At 46.0% G+C, this 18,552-nt stretch overlaps 1 protein-coding gene across 25 annotated transcripts in view; it reads right to left on the bottom strand.

The window, feature by feature from the left end:
- LOC135920138 (uncharacterized) overlaps positions 1-18,532 on the bottom strand; it is a 137,980-nt gene extending 119,448 nt beyond the window's left edge. For 23 of the 25 annotated variants that reach the window (XM_070524199.1, XM_070524200.1, XM_070524211.1 and 20 more), the window contains exons 1-10: positions 18,365-18,532; positions 15,816-15,962; positions 12,905-13,074; positions 11,662-11,728; positions 11,044-11,126; positions 8,675-8,767; positions 8,116-8,198; positions 6,915-7,011; positions 3,777-3,866; positions 2,953-3,040 (exon numbers count right to left, since the gene is read on the bottom strand). In XM_070524199.1, the coding sequence (XP_070380300.1) occupies positions 2,953-3,040; positions 3,777-3,866; positions 6,915-7,011; positions 8,116-8,198; positions 8,675-8,683 (367 nt within the window). In that variant the 5' untranslated portion in view covers positions 8,684-8,767; positions 11,044-11,126; positions 11,662-11,728; ... (1 more) ...; positions 15,816-15,962; positions 18,365-18,532. Of the gene's footprint in view, positions 1-2,952; positions 3,041-3,776; positions 3,867-6,229; positions 6,297-6,914; positions 7,012-8,115; positions 8,199-8,674; positions 8,768-11,043; positions 11,127-11,661; positions 11,729-12,904; positions 13,075-15,815; positions 15,963-16,562; positions 16,670-18,364 lie in introns of those variants that run through there. The other 2 variants (XM_070524192.1, XM_070524213.1) reach the window with 2 other exon arrangements.
- Between the last annotated feature and the right edge of the window lie 20 nt (positions 18,533-18,552).

Genomic DNA, 18,552 nt, shown 5'->3' with positions numbered 1-18,552 from the left:
CGCCGACGGCGTTGACGGGAAACTCGCGTCTTGACCGGGTCCTGGCTGTACGTGGATTGTGCATTATCCGGGTGGATTGCGGTCACGTGACGGCCGTGGATGCTACAGTAATACGCGCTGTAAAAAGTAGCGAGGAACGAGGGTGCCTGCTTAACAGGGAACAGGGCTGTTTGCGATTCCCCGTACTAAATAAATTAAATTCTGGCGTTTTACATGCCAAATCTGTACTCGAACATCATGGCGTTGGGCTGTCTTTTTTATCCTATGTGACAACCCATGGATGTAAGGCAACACCACGCGTTCTTTTTCAATTTTTCTTTTTCCTGTGGTTTTGCCTTTTCCGGTTGGCTCTGATTTGGGGCAACATGTTTTCGCGGATTTGCACCACCATACTTTTCGGGTACCCACTGTTTCTTAAACGGCTTACTTGCAAATTGATGCTCTCCCTCACAGCATGGCGGCATGATTTTTCAACTGCTTGACTGGTGCAAGCCTTGGCGATGCCTCTTTTTATGATTTTAGAATGGCAAGAGTCATACATCGGTATTTCTTTTTCTTCTCTAGTTTTGTAGCACTAGCACATGTGGGAGCCGCTGAGCCTAATGTTTATGTCAAGGCCCTGCAATCTACCTTCGGTGGAAGTCTCGTACGCGAATTCCAGACCTCCATGCGCCTTCTAGAACATGCTGATGACAGTTTCTACGCTAACTAATTCGTTTTGGTTTTTTTTTCACGCACGCCAAATAATCGTCAACATATGTGAAACAGGTAGTTTTGTTAGTTTCTTCAAACAAGGCGGCAAGTTTTTTGTCTCCCACACTCACAAATAAGTCGGAAAGCACGGATTCTATACAGGAACCAATAGTGATACCATCCTTCTGCTCATACACTGTGACATCGTATTTGATAAACGCACCTTGTAGATACAGTTTTAGCAAGTTCACCAAACTAGAAATACTGCACTTGCATGCATCCTTAAATTTGGTGTAGGCGATCATGTCCATGGCTTCTACGGCTTGTACCACCGCTGGCCTCGGACAAATTGAGAGAGAAAAGTAAAATTGTAGTGACTCTAGAAGCGAAATTTTCATTTTAGGCCTCAACTATATAAAAATTATCGAAAATTTTTGGAGCATTGCGTGTATGAAGGGTCGGAGACTTTTCGAATACAATATTCCCGCCACTGCTTCATGGGTCCCTTCCGTTTGCTTTTCGTTAGTTCGTTCAATCGTACAAACGTGGCGGTTCAGATTGGGGACATCCAACCACAACAATATATATATATATATATATATATATATATATATAATATGCTTGCCTTTCCTTTGCTATATACTCGGCGAATCCCTGCCACGAACAGACAGGCGGGTTATAAGCGTGGCATGACACATGACACACTTTAGAGAAAAATCGGGAGCGTAGACCTGTCCAAAGAGAATCCGGAAGTGGTACAGCCAGCACTCATTGTTTCGCAACAAGATGCACCCTCCCAAACGGCGTATACTTCTGTAGAGCGCATATTCCACCCCTGCTCGGTGTTTATGAGTTATTTTACTCCCAAGTGGGAGCAACTTTACCCAATTTGTGTATGAAGAAGAGAAAACGGTGCACGAGGAGTGTAGGCAGTGAAAAAAAAAAAAAAACGTGCCGTGGCACTGCATTCGTTCTTAAGTCTTTGCATGTTAGTCTGCAACATAATTTACGCCATTAGAAGCGAATAAGAGTGTAAACCGGACTTTTCACTCCCATACTTACACCCTTGCATGATTTATAGCGCGACTTACCGCCTTACTCACTTTAAAGGGGTATATATTACAGCTCACGTAGATAGATGGGACACATACTCATAAAAAGATTGTCCAGAAGGCCTGAGGTGTCATTGCCGAGAGTCGGGGGCGGTCACCTTAGGAGCTAGGTCGCTCTCACGACGAAAAAACAAAGCCTACAATTTTTTGTATGTGGCAATGTCAATGTGTTCGTTGGGCATCACCTGTGTGCTAACAACAAAATGTAAATCTTGCCGTTCCCATAGCAAGTAACAACGAAGCGTGCATGTTCTTTCAATAAAGGGTTCCTTCAAATTCGCTTTACCAAGAAAAGCTGTGTAACTTGGACGCCTAACTGCTCTTGTTCACGCATTTGAATACGAACACACCTAGACACCGTTCGCTATCTGGCAACCAAGCTCCGAATAAAAAGTAAACCGTAAAATTGATGCCAGGAATATTTGTGAGAAAATACATTAGGCCAAACAGAAAATGCGAGATATCCGGAAGCAGTTAAATAGTCTAAAACAGTGACTTCGCTGATGGGCTGGCGCCAAAGGCGTGACATCGTGTACGACAGTTGATTCTTGCTTTTCTTGTAGAAATAGATGAGGATTTATTACGCTGCAGAAATGGCATAGAAGCGTGAGAATGTTGCATTTCTAGAACTGGTAACTGATGTCGAGTTTCACGTTTTGCAGTAGCGTTCAATGGTCCGACTTCTTTCCAAAAAATATTCTTCCAAGTTTCATAACTAGTAATTATCCGTTTAATACCTCTAGCCATGTAGTCATATTCATGCCTCTGTGGTAAAGGCAATCGTGACGAAAGAAAATAGTTATAGCATCTTCTTCATTGTTCAGACATTTCGTATAGTCTTTCTGTCGCATTCTAATACTAACAAATTTTCGTTGCAATAATTTAACAAAGTCTATCGATAAGATTTCCACGGCAGCCGCGTTTCGATGGGGCCGAAATGCGAAAGCATCCGTGTACTTAGATTTAGGTGCACGTTAAAGAACCCCGAGTGGTCGAAATTTCCGGAGTCCTCCACTACGGCGCGCCTCATAATCAGAAAGTGGTTTTGGCACGTAAAACCCAATAAGATCTGTACTAATAGGTAATCTAACAACTTCATCGTACCGGTAAATTAGGCAACGTGGCAGGAGACTGCGTGAGAGCTTACCATGAAGTTGACCACGCGCAATGCTGGGCTGCCGCGTCTGCCAGCATGCCATGGTGTGACATGGAACCATCCCGACAGCCCACGTGTGCTGCAGAGATCGAAAGCGAGATTAAGACAAAATGGCAGAAAAGAAAAGAACCAGCCCGTATGCGCCAAATGACTGCATTCTGATTCGACCACACGAAAGGGATACGCATATGCACTACTAGTTAGCCAAAAGGCAGAGGGCAAGCACAGTGCACGGTTACCAAATAGTCACATGCATGCACGATGTTTAATTCACATAAACGTTTAAAGATCATCACATTTCACGACCTATGCCCTGATGCCGCATCTACGAAAGAATGTATGTATACAATGTCGTCTAGAAATACGGTTAACGCCAAGTATAATCGAGCTCGGAGATGAACTTTCAGCTAGAAGCGCGAATACACACCTAAAACTGGCTTGGAACGCGTCGACTGCACCTTGATGGTCAACGCGATGCGTCGTTATGCATACTGATGAAGTAACGGCGGAACATAACCACTGAAGTACTATAGCGCCAAACAGACGACACAAGAAGAAGAGACATGGACGAGCGCTCTTGTGTCGTCTGTTTGGCGCTATAGTACATCAGTAATATGCACCAACTAGCCCACCAAAAAGTTCTGCTGGAACATAACCACGTCCAATGCAAAGGGGTACTAGACATTTACTGGGCAAAATACCTTGAAACCAAGTTGGGTAAAAGTGGCAGGTTTGTTTTTGAAGTCTAGTGAACTAGTAGTTTCTTTTTCATTCTAATTAAGATTGCTATAGGTGAACTCGACGTCTGCTCTTACCGCATACATTAGGGCCAGCTGCCGGCGTACGGTCCTTCGTACGACGGCGGTCGTCTGCGAGGATGGTGGTGGATGCCACAGTACACCGCGCTGCAAACCGTAACCACGAAAGAGGAAGCGTTAGCTCGGGGCCGTCTGCAATTACGCCTGTTCAAATACACGTGAAACGCTGAAATCTTTGTATAACACAACCCCTGGACTAATGTAAATGAAATTTGTTGAAACATTATGTTTCTGAGGGTACAATTGTAAAGAGATCGCGCGTCTGCCGCTAACGCCAGGGCGGCACCACCATCGTTGGATAGAAGCGACGCCGACGGCGTTGACGGGAAACTTGCGTCTTGACCGGCACCGGGTTGCACGTCGACTGCGCATTGTCCGGGTGGATTGCGGTCACGTGACGGCCGTGGATGCTACACTAATACGCGCTGTAAAACGCAGCGAAGAAAGCTGGTGCATGCTTAACAGGAAACATTAACAGGGCTGTTTGGGATTCCGCACACAAAATAAAATAAAATAAAATAAAATTCTGGGGTTTTACGTGCCAAATCCAAGATTTGATTACGAGGCTGGGTGTAGGGGGGGACTCCGGAAATTGAGAGCGAAAGTCAGTCAATAGAAAACTCAAAAATGCTTCCTTGAGAAAACCGCTGGAGCGATGCGAATGAAATTGTTGAACTCCAGCGAGAGAAAAGTAAAATCTGACTCCAAGTTTTTCGAAAAGTCGACGCTTTTCGAGCGCACTATCCCCGCTACTTATTCATCGGACTGCTTTTCCTCTGCATCGCATTTAGCGAAGCGAGACTTGGAAATCATCCCTTACCACAAATATAATTTCCGTTTTCAATTGTACAAACGTGGCGGTTCTGATTCGGGACAAACAAGAACAATCACTTGCATATATTGCGCGCCTTCCCTTTCCTTTAAAGCTGCACTTCCTTAATTTAGCGAAATGACCCGGTCTCTCACGCAGCTAAAAGAAAGTTTCGCTTATTTCGTGCTAGTGGGAAGTGCACGGCTAGTTGTTTTCAATAAAGGGTAAACTGGATTCGTCGTTTTTTTTTTCACTTTCGTGGCGTGCCAATGGATTATACCAAATTGACTTGAAACGCAATATGCCCTTGAATAACTAACGATGGTATTGACGCATTCTATTCAGACCTTCGCCTTATTATACGCTGATTACTTAAAGCAATGGACCGATCAATGGGATGACCAGGGCTTCAATCCATCTTGTTTTTCTGCGGCGAGCCGCAGTTGAATATCCCTCAAAGCATCTCTCCCTGTAACGCACTAATTAAACGAATTTGGCAAAGCTTGCGAGGTGAGTTTAAGAACTATACTGGACACTGCTGCTGGTAGACGAGTGTGGCAGGCGCTTCTGCAGGAAAGCAAGATGGCGGCCCTTTCTCAATTTCAGTGCCTTCTGGCGCGAAGTCTTTGTTGTGAATGGTTGGTCATCAGCATCGTGGAAGCCACAGTAGAGCCTACTTCTAGCTGCGATAATAACCACTCAGAACGGAATGAATGGTGCTGTAAGCCGTAAAATCAAACTCAAGTGAGCAGTAGTTGTCAATAAATTAGTTGACTTCATGACCCTAAACATAACCTAATGCGTACGCTAGTCAGATAAACGCAGGTAAGCTTATGTGACCTGACCTTCAGGACAAGCACAGCTAACCTGAATTTCCCTACGGAATCGATTGCTTTAACCAATATAGCCTTACATACATGGGTGATGTTCACCTGTGTAACCTATTCCGACTTTAAATAAAAAAAAGTTGAAAGAAGAGAGAAGAAAGGATTGCACATACTTTTTGATTTGGTATTATAGTGCTTCCCAGCCAGTGTCAGTGCAGACGACCTATGACAGTGCGACACAGTTTTGTGACTCTGAAACGTCACTTTCCTAAGCATGTATTCTTCCTCTACCCTAAAAGTAACTGTGTTTGCGCTTTCAGAAGCCAGTCACGTCTACGGGCCTTCAACAGATTAATTAGGTATCGTTAACCACGCCCATGAGACGTCCAACGGCCCTCCACAACACCACTCGCCTGTATCTTCTGCTTGCTTAGACCTGCCCTGTTGCAGACTTATTCGATGCTGCCACCTCGATCTTATTTGTTCCTTTTAAGATTGTATTACGACTGTTCCTTGAAGACGCGGATGTAGCTGTCCTATACGCAGAGACGTGTATCGGCCGGTGCTCAATAATTTTTGAATATCATTATATGTAGGTCGTCTATCACGAATGCCATGTTGGGGTAACGGCAATATACACCAGCATATCACTAAAGCTTGTATCTCTCCCCCTCTCTCTCTGGCTGGATAAAGGTAAATTTTAGTGTGCTAATATTTACATTTCTCTTGTTTTCGAAGATCTTGTTAAGTGTGTCTGCTACACTGATTTGCCAGTAGACGCGTTAAACAACGCGCACAAAGTAAGAACTCACCGTATTATCCACATTCACCGGCAGCACAGAAGGAAACACTGGTCACATCGAGAATGGCGCGTACTTCCTGCAAAGGCCGAGACCATTCCTGTGTGCTCATTGCAAAAGTGTGCGGGTGGACATTTTGAATAGATAATCATTTTAATTATATAACTATTCAAACTTCAACATTATACACCCAAAAAAGAATGTTATCATAATAAATATAATAATGGGAACGTGCACTTGATCCTTGCAGTACAAGAGAATTACTACGACAAGTTACGTTAAGAGAAAAAATAAAGCCAGATGAATGCTCTAAGTCAAAAGTTTAGATAAATCCACGTGCAATCCATAACGTTCGCACTGAGTTCTTGTACCTGCGGTACACTTGGCACCGGGGCTCCTTCTAGTGCAACCGAAAACGAAACTATGCCTGGCTCTAAATATCCTCTGCGTCGGGGAGAACGAACACTATAAGGTCATATTCCGCACGTGCCAGATACGTGCAAAGAAGGCGCACCCCATTAAGAGGCCAAAACTACACTGCAAAGCGATTCACCTCCTTAAGGGTGCTTAAGGGTGCAAAGGTTTGAACTACGATTGAACTATGCTTTTAATGGGTGTAAGCGGAAATAAGTTTGATCTGTGTAAGTTGATACGTTTGATCTGTGCCGCTACAGGTGAATTCGACGTCTGCTCTTACCGAATACATTAGGGCCAGCTGCGGTACGGGCCTTCGTAGGACGCCGGCTGTCTGGGTCAGCCGGCCGGGGCTGCCGTGGATGCCACAGTACACCGCGCTGCAAACCGTAACCAGGAGAGAGGAAGCATTAGCTCGGGGCCAACTGTAGTTCCGTCTGTTCAAATGCACGTGAAACGCTGAAATCCTTGTATGAGACAACCTCTGGACTAATGTGAATGACATTTATTGAATTTAAGAGGAAAAATTATGTTTCTGAGGCTACAATTATAAAGAGATCGCGCGTCCGCCGATAACGCTAGGGCGGCACCACCATCGACGGATAGAGGCGACGCCGACGGCGTTGACGGGAAACTCGCGTCTTGACCGGGACCTGGCTGTACGCGGATTGTGCATTGTCCGGGTGGATTGCGGTCACGTGACGGCCGTGAATGCTGCAGTAATAGGCGCTGTAAAAGGTAGCGAGGAATGAGGGTGCCTGCTTAACAGGAAACAGGGCTGTTTGTGATTCCCCCTACTAAATCAAATAAATTCTGGCAGCCCGGACCTGGATGAACAATTCTGGGCTGTCCAGCAGGCTCACGATGTGGCCGTGAGGCTTGGCCTTCCGGTCCCGACATGGGAGCGGCCCGCTTAGTGATTAATTATCACTACTTGCAGGACCAAATAAAGTTTTCCTTCCTTCCTTCCTTCCTGGCGTTTTACATGCCAAATCCGCGATTTGATTATGAGGCATGCTGTAATAGCGGACACTACGGAAATTTATACAAAGCGCAAAGATGGTTCACTGAAAAAACCGCTGGAGCGATGCCAACGAAATTTTTGAACTTCTTGAGAGAGAATAGTAAAATTGTACTAAATCTTGCGGGCAAAATTTTCATATTGAGCCTGAATAAAATAAATGATCGAAAATTGGTTGCTTCTTTGTTCGTGTGGTGAGTCGAGGCTTTCCAAGCACGCTATCCCCGCTACTAGTTTATCGGACTGCTTTTCCTCTGCATCGCATTTTGGAAAGCGAGACTTAGAAATTCATCCCTTACCACAGATGTAACTTCCGTTTTCTCTTTGCCTCTTCGTTCAATTGTACAAACGTGGCGGTTCTGATTCCGGAGGAACAGCAGCAATCATTTATATTAATGCGCGCCTTCCCTTTCCTTTCGAGCAACGGCAATGCAAGGCTGCAGGAAACTGCGTGAGAGCTTACCACGAAGTGGACCACGCGCAATGCTGGCTTGTCGGCCAGCAAGCCACGGTGTGACATGGAACAATCCCGACCGCCAACGTGTGCTGCAGAGATCGAAAGTGAGATTGAGACACACGGGCAGAAAAGAAAAAAAGAACCGTCCCGTATATGCCAAGTGACTGCATTCCGATTCGACTACACGAAAGGGATCTGCATATAGACTGCTAGTTAGACTAATGGCAGAAGGCCAGCACAACTCGCAAGAAATTTTGACATTACATGCAAATGCCGCTTCGTATCTTACCAAGCACGGTCTTGAGTTTTGTTTTTGTTTTCTTCATTTTTAGCGCAGTTATGTGATTATATATTGTATTTACCGCTTATGTATGATACTTTCGCTATTTTGTTTGTATATAAATGCTAATTATTGCAATACATTTTTTGTATTGGATCCATCACTAGCCGCTTTAGGTTATGGGATCAAATATCTTTGTGCGCGCTTTTCATATTATTGTGTAATAAAATTCCCTCTTCATTTGATTTGAACACTGCTATAGGTGAATTCGACGTCTGCTCTTACCGCATACATTAGGGCCAGCTACCGGCGTACGGGCCATCGTACGACGCCGGGTGCGTGGGTAAAAGGCAGCCTTGGATGCCAAAGTAGACCGCGCTGCAAACCGAAAGCACGAAAGAGGAAGCATTAGCTCGGGGCCAACTGCAATTCCGTCTGTTCAAATGCACGTGAAGCGCTGAAATGCTTGTATGAAAAAACCCCTGGACTAATGCGAACGAAATTTGTTGAATTTAAAAGAACCAATTATGTTTCTGAGGCTACAATTATAATGAGATCGCGCGTCTGGCGCTAACGCTAGCGCGGCGCCACCATCGATGGATAGAAGCGACGCCGACGGCGTTGACGGGAAACTCGCGTCTTGACCGGGTCTTGGCTGTACGTGGATTGTGCATTGTGCGGGTGGATTGCGGTCACGTGACGGCCGTGGATGCTACAGTAATAGGCGCTGTAGAAGGTAGCGAGGAATGAGGGTGCCTGCTTAACAGGAAACAGGGCTGTTTGCAATTCCCCGTACTAAATAAATTCTGGCGTTTTACATGCCAAATCCACGATTTGATTATGAGGCACGCTGTAATGGGGGCACCACGGAAACTTAGACGAAAAGTCCGACTATACAAAGCGCAAAAATAGTTCCCGGAGAAAGCCGCTGGAGCGATGCTAACGAAATTGTTGGACTTCAGAGAGAGGGAAATAAAATTGTACTAACTGTAGCGGGCAAAATTTTCACATTTAGCCCGAATTTGAAATGATCGAAAATTGGTTGCTTCGTTGTTTGTGTGGTGGGCCGAGGCTTTTAGAGCACACCATTCCCGCTACTACTGTATCGGACTGCTTTTCCTCTGCATCGCATTTTGCAAAGCGAGACTCAGAAATTTATCCCTTACCAGAGACGTAACTTCAGTTTTCTTTTTGCCTCTTCGTTCAATTGTACAAACGTGGCGGTTCTGCTTCCGGAGGAACAGCAGCAATCATTTATATTAATGCGCGCCTTCCCTTTCTTTTCAAGCAACGGCCACGTGCTATCACGTGACACGGCACTCTTCACAGCAAAGTCGCGCGCGTGGAGCTTTCAAGAAGGCAGGTGCAAGCGAGACAGTGAGCAATCATTGTTTCAGAACAAGATACACCCTCCCAAATGGTGTACACTTTTTTGAAGTGTCTCTTGCTCCGCTGCCCGGAATTTATGAGTTAATTGCTCCCACATGGGAGCAACATTACTCAATTTTTGCGTGAAGAAGCGTAAACTTTTTCCACGGGAAAGTGGGCGGTGCCTAAAAAGAAAAGAAAGTTGCCGTGACACTGCGTTCGTTATTAAACCTTTGCGTCCGTCTCAGACTGTAAAGAATTTACACCCTTAGAAGGGAATAAGGGCACAAACCGGTCTATTACTCCCACATTTAGACCTATTTGCCCAAAGGTGCGAGGTATAGACCGATTTACACCCCAATTCACATTTAAGGGTGTATATTCTACAGCTCACGCAGTTTGTTGGGACAAACGTATAGTTATGGAGAATTGTCAAGAAGGCCTGAAGTGCCTTTCGCGAGCGTCAGGGGCGGTCACCTCAGCAGCTGTGTCACTATCATGACGAAAAAACTTCCTGCCATTTCTCTATTTGTCAATCTATGTGTTCGGAGGGTATGATTTATGTGCCTACAAAGAAAATAATTCTTACCCTTCCGAGTTCAAGAAACAACAAAGCGCGCGTGTTTTGTCAATAAAGAGTGCGTACCAATCCGTTTCACCAAGCAAAACTGACTCGACGTCCAACTGCAATAATTCTGGTATTCGAATGCACTCCTAGATACCTTTCGCTATCTGGCATCCAAGCTCCGACGCAAAGGTAAAGCGTAAAGTTCATGCCAGCAATACTGATGAAAAAACTCATTAAACTAAACAGAAAATGCAAGAATCTATTCCACTTCGTGCAGCATATATGGAATATCAAAAGACGTCACAGATTGTAAGGAAGTTCGTTCTTGGGTTTCTTAGTTGAATTGCTGCATGTATAGAAGTGGTTACGAACACCCTAGATGTGGAGCTTCAAGTCTTGCTTTAGGGTTCAATCGTCTTACCTGGCAGTTAAAGGTTAGTCACACAGTTTCATAATTAGTAGTTGTCTAGTACCTCTATCCATGTAGTCATTACCATGCCTCTGTGGTAAAGGCAATCATGTCAAAAGCGAATAATTATAGCATCTTCTACATTGTTAAGACATTTCGTATCGTCATTTTGTAACGCCCTCTAGTGATAATAGGTTTTCGTTGCAATTTAACATAATCTATCGATAAGATTTGTACTAATGGGTAATGTAACTACGTCATCGTATTGGTTAATTAGGAAACGCTGAAAGGAACTGTGTGAGAGCTTACCACTAGGTTTACCACGTATAGTGCTGGTCTGTAACCCTGCCTGGCATGGTGTGACATGGAAGAATCCCGATAGCCACCGAGTGCTGCAGAGATCGAAAGCGAAATTAAGACAAAAGGACAGAACCGAAAAAAAAGGAGCGGTCACGTGTCTGTCAACCCACGGTGATCTGATTCGTCTGCACGAAGGCGAACAAGATATACAATGCATGCTAGTCAGACAAACGGCAAAAAAGAAGCATGGTGGGACGTTACCATGTTCAATTCACATAAACGTATTGAAGATCATGCACATCTAATTTTCTGCGGCCTTGTGGCGCATCGGCCTTGGTGCACCAAATGTGAATGTAAACAACGTTGGGTATAATTACGGTAATCTTTTCCCCCCACCCCCCGCACCCCCCGATTTTCATGCCATGTGCCACTAGCGTCATTTCTTGTTGGAGTTGAACTCCTACTTCGCCTTTCGCGAAATGTATAGGCCATAGTGAACGAAGAGAAATTCACGTAAGTGGAATAATCTTTAGCGAATTTTGTCTGGGGAGCTTAGCCGCTTGAAATGATTGCAGTAAGTACCTGCGGAGCTGCCGCTAGAACAACGCGCACAAAGTACGAACTTACCACGTGATCAACGGTCACCGGCAGCACAGAAGGATACACTGGTCACATCGAGAATGGCGCTTGCTTCCTGCAAAGGCCGAGACGGTTCCCGTGTACTCGTTGCGAAAGAGCGCGGCTGGACGTATTGAGTAGATGATCATTTTAATAATATAACTCGTGAAACTTCGACATTATCTACCCAAATAAAGAATGCTGTTATAATAAATATAATAATGGGTACGTGGGATTGATCCTTGCATTACAAGGGAATTACGACAACAAATTACGTTAAAAACAAAAAGAAGCAAGATAAATACTTGAAGCCAAAACCTTAGACACATCCACGTGCAATCCATAATGTTCGCGCTGACTCCTTTTACCTGCGGTACATTTGGCACCGGGGTTCCTTCTAGTGCAACCGAAAACGAAACTATGCCTGGCTTTAAATATTCTCTTCGTTGGGAAGAACGAACATTGGCGAGATTTATTACTGCACTACTAACAAGGTCAGTGTAAGGTCACACTACGCACGTGGCAGGTACATACAAAGAAGGCGTACACCAGTAAGAGGCCAAAGCTACACTTTAAACATATTCACGCCCTTAAGGCTGCGTTTTGTTTATGACTAACACCTTTTGTTCCTTACGGGTGTAAAGGAGTGAACTACGATTACCACTCTTTAGGGCTTATGCGTTTAAAGGGTGTAAGTCTGCGAATAAGTTTGATCTGTGTAAATCGATCGGTTCGGAATTTTATACCCTTAAGGGCGATTTGCGTTTATAAGTCACGGCTATTTACCCTGGCGCGTGTAAGGGTTCGAGTTATAAACCAATTTACACCCTTAATTGCCCTTAAGAGTAAATCGTTTACGGCGTTTTACTCCTAACCTAGAAAAAGAAACATCCGCTGTGTATAAACTGGGTGAAGTGGCATCCTGCAGACGAGATGTTTTAAAAGAGGAACGGATGCGAAAATAGCTCATTAACCAAGGGAAGACCGGAGTGAGGCCCCGGCTTCCTGCGACATTTTAGCGAGGACAAATTTCGCCCGATTTATTTCGCTGTAACCTAACCAGACGATAAAGACTGTGGCGTATGCCGACAATCGTATAGTAGCATCGATTACCGTATATGCTACAGCCTCACTTGAGCGTTGCACGAAAATGGGACACGTGTAAGTAAAAAGTGCAGCTTGCCGCACGAAATTCACGATGATCTTACGGTGCTGTTCGCGCCGAGAAATGCAAGGCCGACGTGCCACTTACTTTCTTAATGTGAACATGGTGTCGTTCATTCACATTCGAATGGGCACACCTCCGCCCATGTGAAGTCTGCGAGCATTCCGGGTCCCTGGTGGCTTATCGACCGACACGGCTGCCTCTCCTGGAATGACGGCTCTACGGGTGACTGATGACGCCGCAAAGGCGATCGAGGTCTAGAAGAAAAAAAAAAGCGCGGGGAGAATTTTTAACCTGTGTGAGGCACTTCAAGCGTGTTCTTGCTCTGACCTGATCCGTGTAGCTTTTTTTTTATTACGCGTGAATCTCTTCGGGAAAAAAATCAATCATTTAATCAATCAATCATCAATCGATCGATCGATCGATCGATCGATCGATTGATGATTGATTGATTTATTGATTCCCTTAATAAATACATTCTTTATACGTACTTCATTGACGACCTTTGTGCTTATCAGCCCATAGAATTAGTGTTCAAACTACGGGTAACTGCTTTCGTTTGGCAGCGTGAGAATGATGCATTCCGGGCGCGTGCAAGTCGGTACGCGCTACGTGTCGTACTTAAACGGATAAATCCTGACTGCAGTTACACCGATTTACGGAGACAATGCAGCCTTTCCTTTTCAGTAGCAAAGCTTCCCAGTTGGAATGAAAAAGCTCGCAGTGAGGCTTTGTGAAAAACACCCGTGTGTGCTTTCCTTCGTTTACTTTGGGCAAATCGTCAGGTGCATGACCCTTTGTCAGGTGCAGAACCAGTAGGGCGCCACTCGTCGTCATATTATGTTCTCTGTTATAGACGCGAGCTTGTGCTTTATTAACAAATTATGGGGTTTTACGTGCCAAAAACGAAGCTTTAATTATAAAACGCTCCACAGGGGGGGGGGGGGAGTGCGGAAATTTGGAGGAACTGGGCTTCTTTGACGTGCACCTGAATCTAAGTACACGGGTGTTTTCGCATTGCGGACCCACGGGAACTGCGGCCGCCGAGGCCAGCTGATGCGTTGTCGCATGCACTCTGTGTGGGAAAGCTTTGTCAACCCCACACTATCACAGTTCGCCACGGAAATTGGGCCTCCGAGAGCCAATTGGAATGGTCCCAGAAGGTGTTGCTTCTTTCCAACCGGCTAACGTCCACATGATTCTGGCAGCCCAATCTTTCAGCGCTACAGTCATACTCTCGACTCGTTCTTTTTAATCGGGTTCGAGTCAACGCCTCGTACGCTGCTCGCCATTATCATTGACATAACGACGAAGCACCAGAGTTCTCTTCAGGGAACTAACATAACATGAACATTACTGCATAAACATAAATATTACTGCATGCAGTAATGTTTATAGCAAACTCCACGGCTCCACCATCTCAGCAGTGCGAAACCGCGCTAAGACGTCTCACAAGTGCCGCGACTCGTTTCCTAGCAAGCTGATATTACCTGGTTGACACGGAGCACGAAAAGAAGCGACAACGACAAGCACTGACTACCAACTGGCGTTTATTTCAAAGAAGCATGAACATATATCCTCACGCTCGCGATCAGAGCCACATATATATGATTGTTCAGGTTAACAAGACCACCATAAACCAACAAGAGCGCACGCCAAGACTTTTGTTGATTTCTGGTGGCCTTGTTAACTTGCACTATGATATGTGGCTGTTATCACGTGCGCGAGGCTATATATTCATGCTTCTTTGAAATAAACGCCAGTTGGAAATCGGCGCTTGTCGCTTCTTTTCGTGTTCCTTGTCTGCTATCGCGCTGGTAATACAACGGAATACCGTCTAGCCCGTTCTCACACCTTCCTAATAGGTGGTTGCCAAGTCCATCGCCGTGGCCGAGGCAGCGACTAGCTGGCAGCGTATTGCGAGGAACGACGCCAGCAAACACTTCTATGATCGAAGAACAGGGTGCACGTCCCGTCCGTGTAATCATTCAGTCTATTGCTTGCAGTACGCCCACATGTTCGGGGCTCTTTGCGTGCTGCTTCAGACATGCAAGGAAATTACAGCCTCGGATAGGGTGGGGCGTGGTGGTCGTCTCCGTAGTAGCTAGCCCTGGACTAGCCCCGGAAAGCTTGCAGCTTCCTATACATAGTATGCAAGTGACGTCACATCCGCTGCTGTCGTCTGCTTCTGCTACCTTCCGCCATCTTGGGGTACCTTATCAACAGGCGCGCGCATAGGCCTATAGGTTCCCCAAGATGGCGCTGCCGTAAACCGGAAGTCGTGGAGTATCGTTGAATGACGTACGTGTATACTGTGTACACCCATTTAAAGCCAACCGTGCAACAAGGATTCCCCGATAAATTCAGCCTCGAAGCCAGAAAAAGGCAAAAACGAACACAACCTTACAGCGGTATACGAAGCACCGGCCTGAAAAAGCGAGTGAAGTGGAAAGTAGACGGCAGCGGAGGGCCCCCCGCGTACATTGCTAGCCCAAATGGCGTTGGCTTGCGGGACCACGGAAGCAGACATCAGGAACACTTATAATGCGGCTGTCACACGACCACTTTCGATCGCGATCAAGCCAGATCCGGATCGAAATACTCGACAGCGATTGGCTCCCTGTCCCAGCTTGCGCGAAGAAACCAATCGCGACCGAGAAATTCGATGCGGATCGGGCTTCTGATAGGGATCAAAGGCGCGCCGTGTGACACCCGTATCAGACGCCGTAAATCTCGCCGTGTACCGCTGCTTGCTTTCCAGCGCGGCCATTGCAAAACATAGACGCCGTGAGCGTCGTTATTTGCTTATATAGTCATATTGCTCGTGGCTACGCTACACTATTGCGATAGTAACTGTACGGACGCTCCTGGAGCATTCTATTCCGTGCTACCATGGTATATCGATGGCTCGAACGCGGCCCGAGGGCAGAATGTATTCACACGTGAGCTACGCGCCGTGCACTTGGCTGTAAAAGACAACGAAATCGAGCAGACGCACCGTCCCGCTCCACTTCCGCTGCCCAGCAGCTCTGAAGTCGACGATCAGCTCAAACTGGTCGAGCTCGCTCTCTCGCCGCGGGTAGCGGAAGCCGCTGGCGCCCTGGACCAGGGGTGCCAACCACGAAGACTCTGAGAATCTTCGCCCCTTTTGAGGAATAAAGGTGTTTCAATCAATCAATCAATCAATCAATCAATCAATCAATCAATCAATCAATCAATCAATCAATCAATCAATCAATCAATCAATCGATCGATCAATCAATCAATCAATCAATCAATCAATCAGTCTATCAATCAGTCTATCAGTCTATCAATCAGTCTATCAGTCTATCAATCAGTCTATCTGTCTATCAATCAGTCTATCAGTCTATCTGTCGGTCTATCAATCAGTCAATCAGTCTATCAATCAGTCAATCAGTCAATCAGTCAATCAATCAATCAATCAATCAATCAATCAGTCAATCAGTCTATCAATCAGTCTATCAATCAGTCAATCAGTCTATCAGTCTATCTATCGGTCTATCAATCAGTCTATCAATCAGTCAATCAGTCAGTCTATCAGTCAATCAATCAATCAATAAATCAATCAATCAATAAATCAATAAATCAATCAATCAATCAATCAAATCTGCAGCTGAGTTGGGGCAGCGTGTTCTACGTTCGAACGCGCATCAGCTGCTCGATAGGAACGGTGGTGTGTGCCCACAGCAACGCTCGTGCCAGCAGTGCGCCGTGGTGGACGCACAGCACGGAAAACGCGGAGAACGAGATGGCGACGCTTGCGATGACGTTGCAGGCGTTCCTTGATCAGCACAGCCTTGAGAGCCGCCTGGGCGTCTGACGCTGGTTCAGCTGAAAAGGTCGGGAGCATTCGTGTAGCGTTTGGCACAACGCGGGGCCTCCGCGTTGTTGGAACGCCGTCCGAGGAGCTCTATCGCTGCACTAATTACTAACCTCACTGTAGCTTTCGATAAGTGGCGTCTCAGACGTAATTGCCTATTTTTGTTTTTGTTTTTTTCAATGCTGGCCAGTGGTGGCTCGATGGAACGCGCAAGCCAAACGCGGGCCATACGCCACGAGCAAGCTATAGTATATTCCAGGCACTATAAGCAAGCGGCAGCCATTATAGCTTTGACATGGGGAAGACGCCGTGAGCGTCTTGCGAGACTTAGACGACAGGACTGACGCCAGACCGTAGTCGTGAAAAAATCTTGCCACTGCTCATCTTCGTCGTAACGCGTTGCGTTTAGTGTACGCGGTGGAAGGAAAAATTAATACAGTCGGTTGACGTTCCTTTAATCGACACACCGAGCCGGCGGTTTAACGAGCAGTTACGAAAGCAAAACGTTACTTATCGGACGCTATCGATCGTTCGGAGGCAAGAAAGCAGTAAATGAAGCCAAAATCAACCAGTGAGAGCCCAAACCATGTTTGGAAATTTGGGTACCATGAGTGTCTTGGTTATGCGCTATTTCTAAAGCTCCATAATGGGCGCGTTCAGTGCACAATCTCTTCCAAGGCTACGTTTGGAAGACGAACATCACAAATCCTACAGGGAGAAAGGAAAGAAAATGGTCTTCCCACGAAAAAAAATAACAAAATAAGGGGGCTCTAGTAGCAATGCCACGCAGAGAAAATATAAAAGAAAATAGTCTGCCTTCATATCGACGAATACTAACCTCCCTGCGACTAACACTAAGTAGGCTTAGCAGTACTCTGGGAAATTTCAGTAGGCTGCTACAAGCAAGAAAATAAGCAAGTACTATTTAATAAAAAGCTGCTTCTGAAAGCCGAATCGCACATGTTTAAATAAATGGTCACTAGTCCTGCAGGAAAAGAACAAAAGCGATCTTCCTACTTGCGAGCACTAAGTAGGCTTAGCAATGCCCTGGAACATAATACGCAGCCAACGAACGCGGAGTAGGCTTAGCAGTGGCCTAGGAAATAATTCAATACGCTCCCGTACGTGGCCAGCCGTAAGCGCTATCAAAAAGCTGCTTCGGAAAGCCGAATCGCACAGCACGTTTAAATTATTATTCAGTAATCATACACGAAATCTTCTTACTTGCGAGCACTAAGTAGGCTTAGCAATGCCCTGGAACATGACACGGCCGACGAACGCGGAGTAGGCTTAGCAGTGGCCTAGGAAATAATTCAATACTCTCCCGTACGTGAACAGCCGTAAGCGCTATCAAAAAGCAGCTTCAGCACGTTTAAATTAATTGTCGATAGTCCTACACGAAAAGAACAAAAACGATCTTCCTACTTGCGAGCACTAAGTAGGCTTAGCAATGCCCTGGAACATAACACGCAACCGACGAACGCAGAGTGGCCTAGGAAATAATTCAACACGCTCCCGTACGTGGCCAGCCGTAAGCGCTACCCAAAAGCTACCTCTGTAAGCCGAATCGCAGTATAGAGCATGCTTAAATAGATAGTCGCTTCATATGGTCCAACAGGGGCAAGAACAAAAGCTTCCTCCCTACTTTCGAACACTCGGCAGGCAAGGGAGACGACGCCGGGAATGGCGTAGCAAGCAACGCTTACCTCAATCGTGGGTGTCCATGGCATCCGGAATCCGCTTGGCGTTTCTCGGCCATGCTTCCGCGTTCGGTCTGCACCACCGCTAGCAGCAATCTCCGGTCCAGCCAGAACTGGCGTCCGACCCGCAGCTCCAGCCACTACACGTCTGGTCGGATGCCACGTCAGGACAGCTCTGCAGGCAGCTGCGCCTT

The sequence above is a fragment of the Dermacentor albipictus genome, chromosome 8 (genome assembly GCF_038994185.2).
Source record: "Dermacentor albipictus isolate Rhodes 1998 colony chromosome 8, USDA_Dalb.pri_finalv2, whole genome shotgun sequence".
NCBI lineage: Eukaryota > Metazoa > Arthropoda > Arachnida > Ixodida > Ixodidae > Dermacentor > Dermacentor albipictus.
Note: the sequence above shows the minus strand (reverse complement) of the source record. Positions and strands in the feature narration are given on the sequence as shown.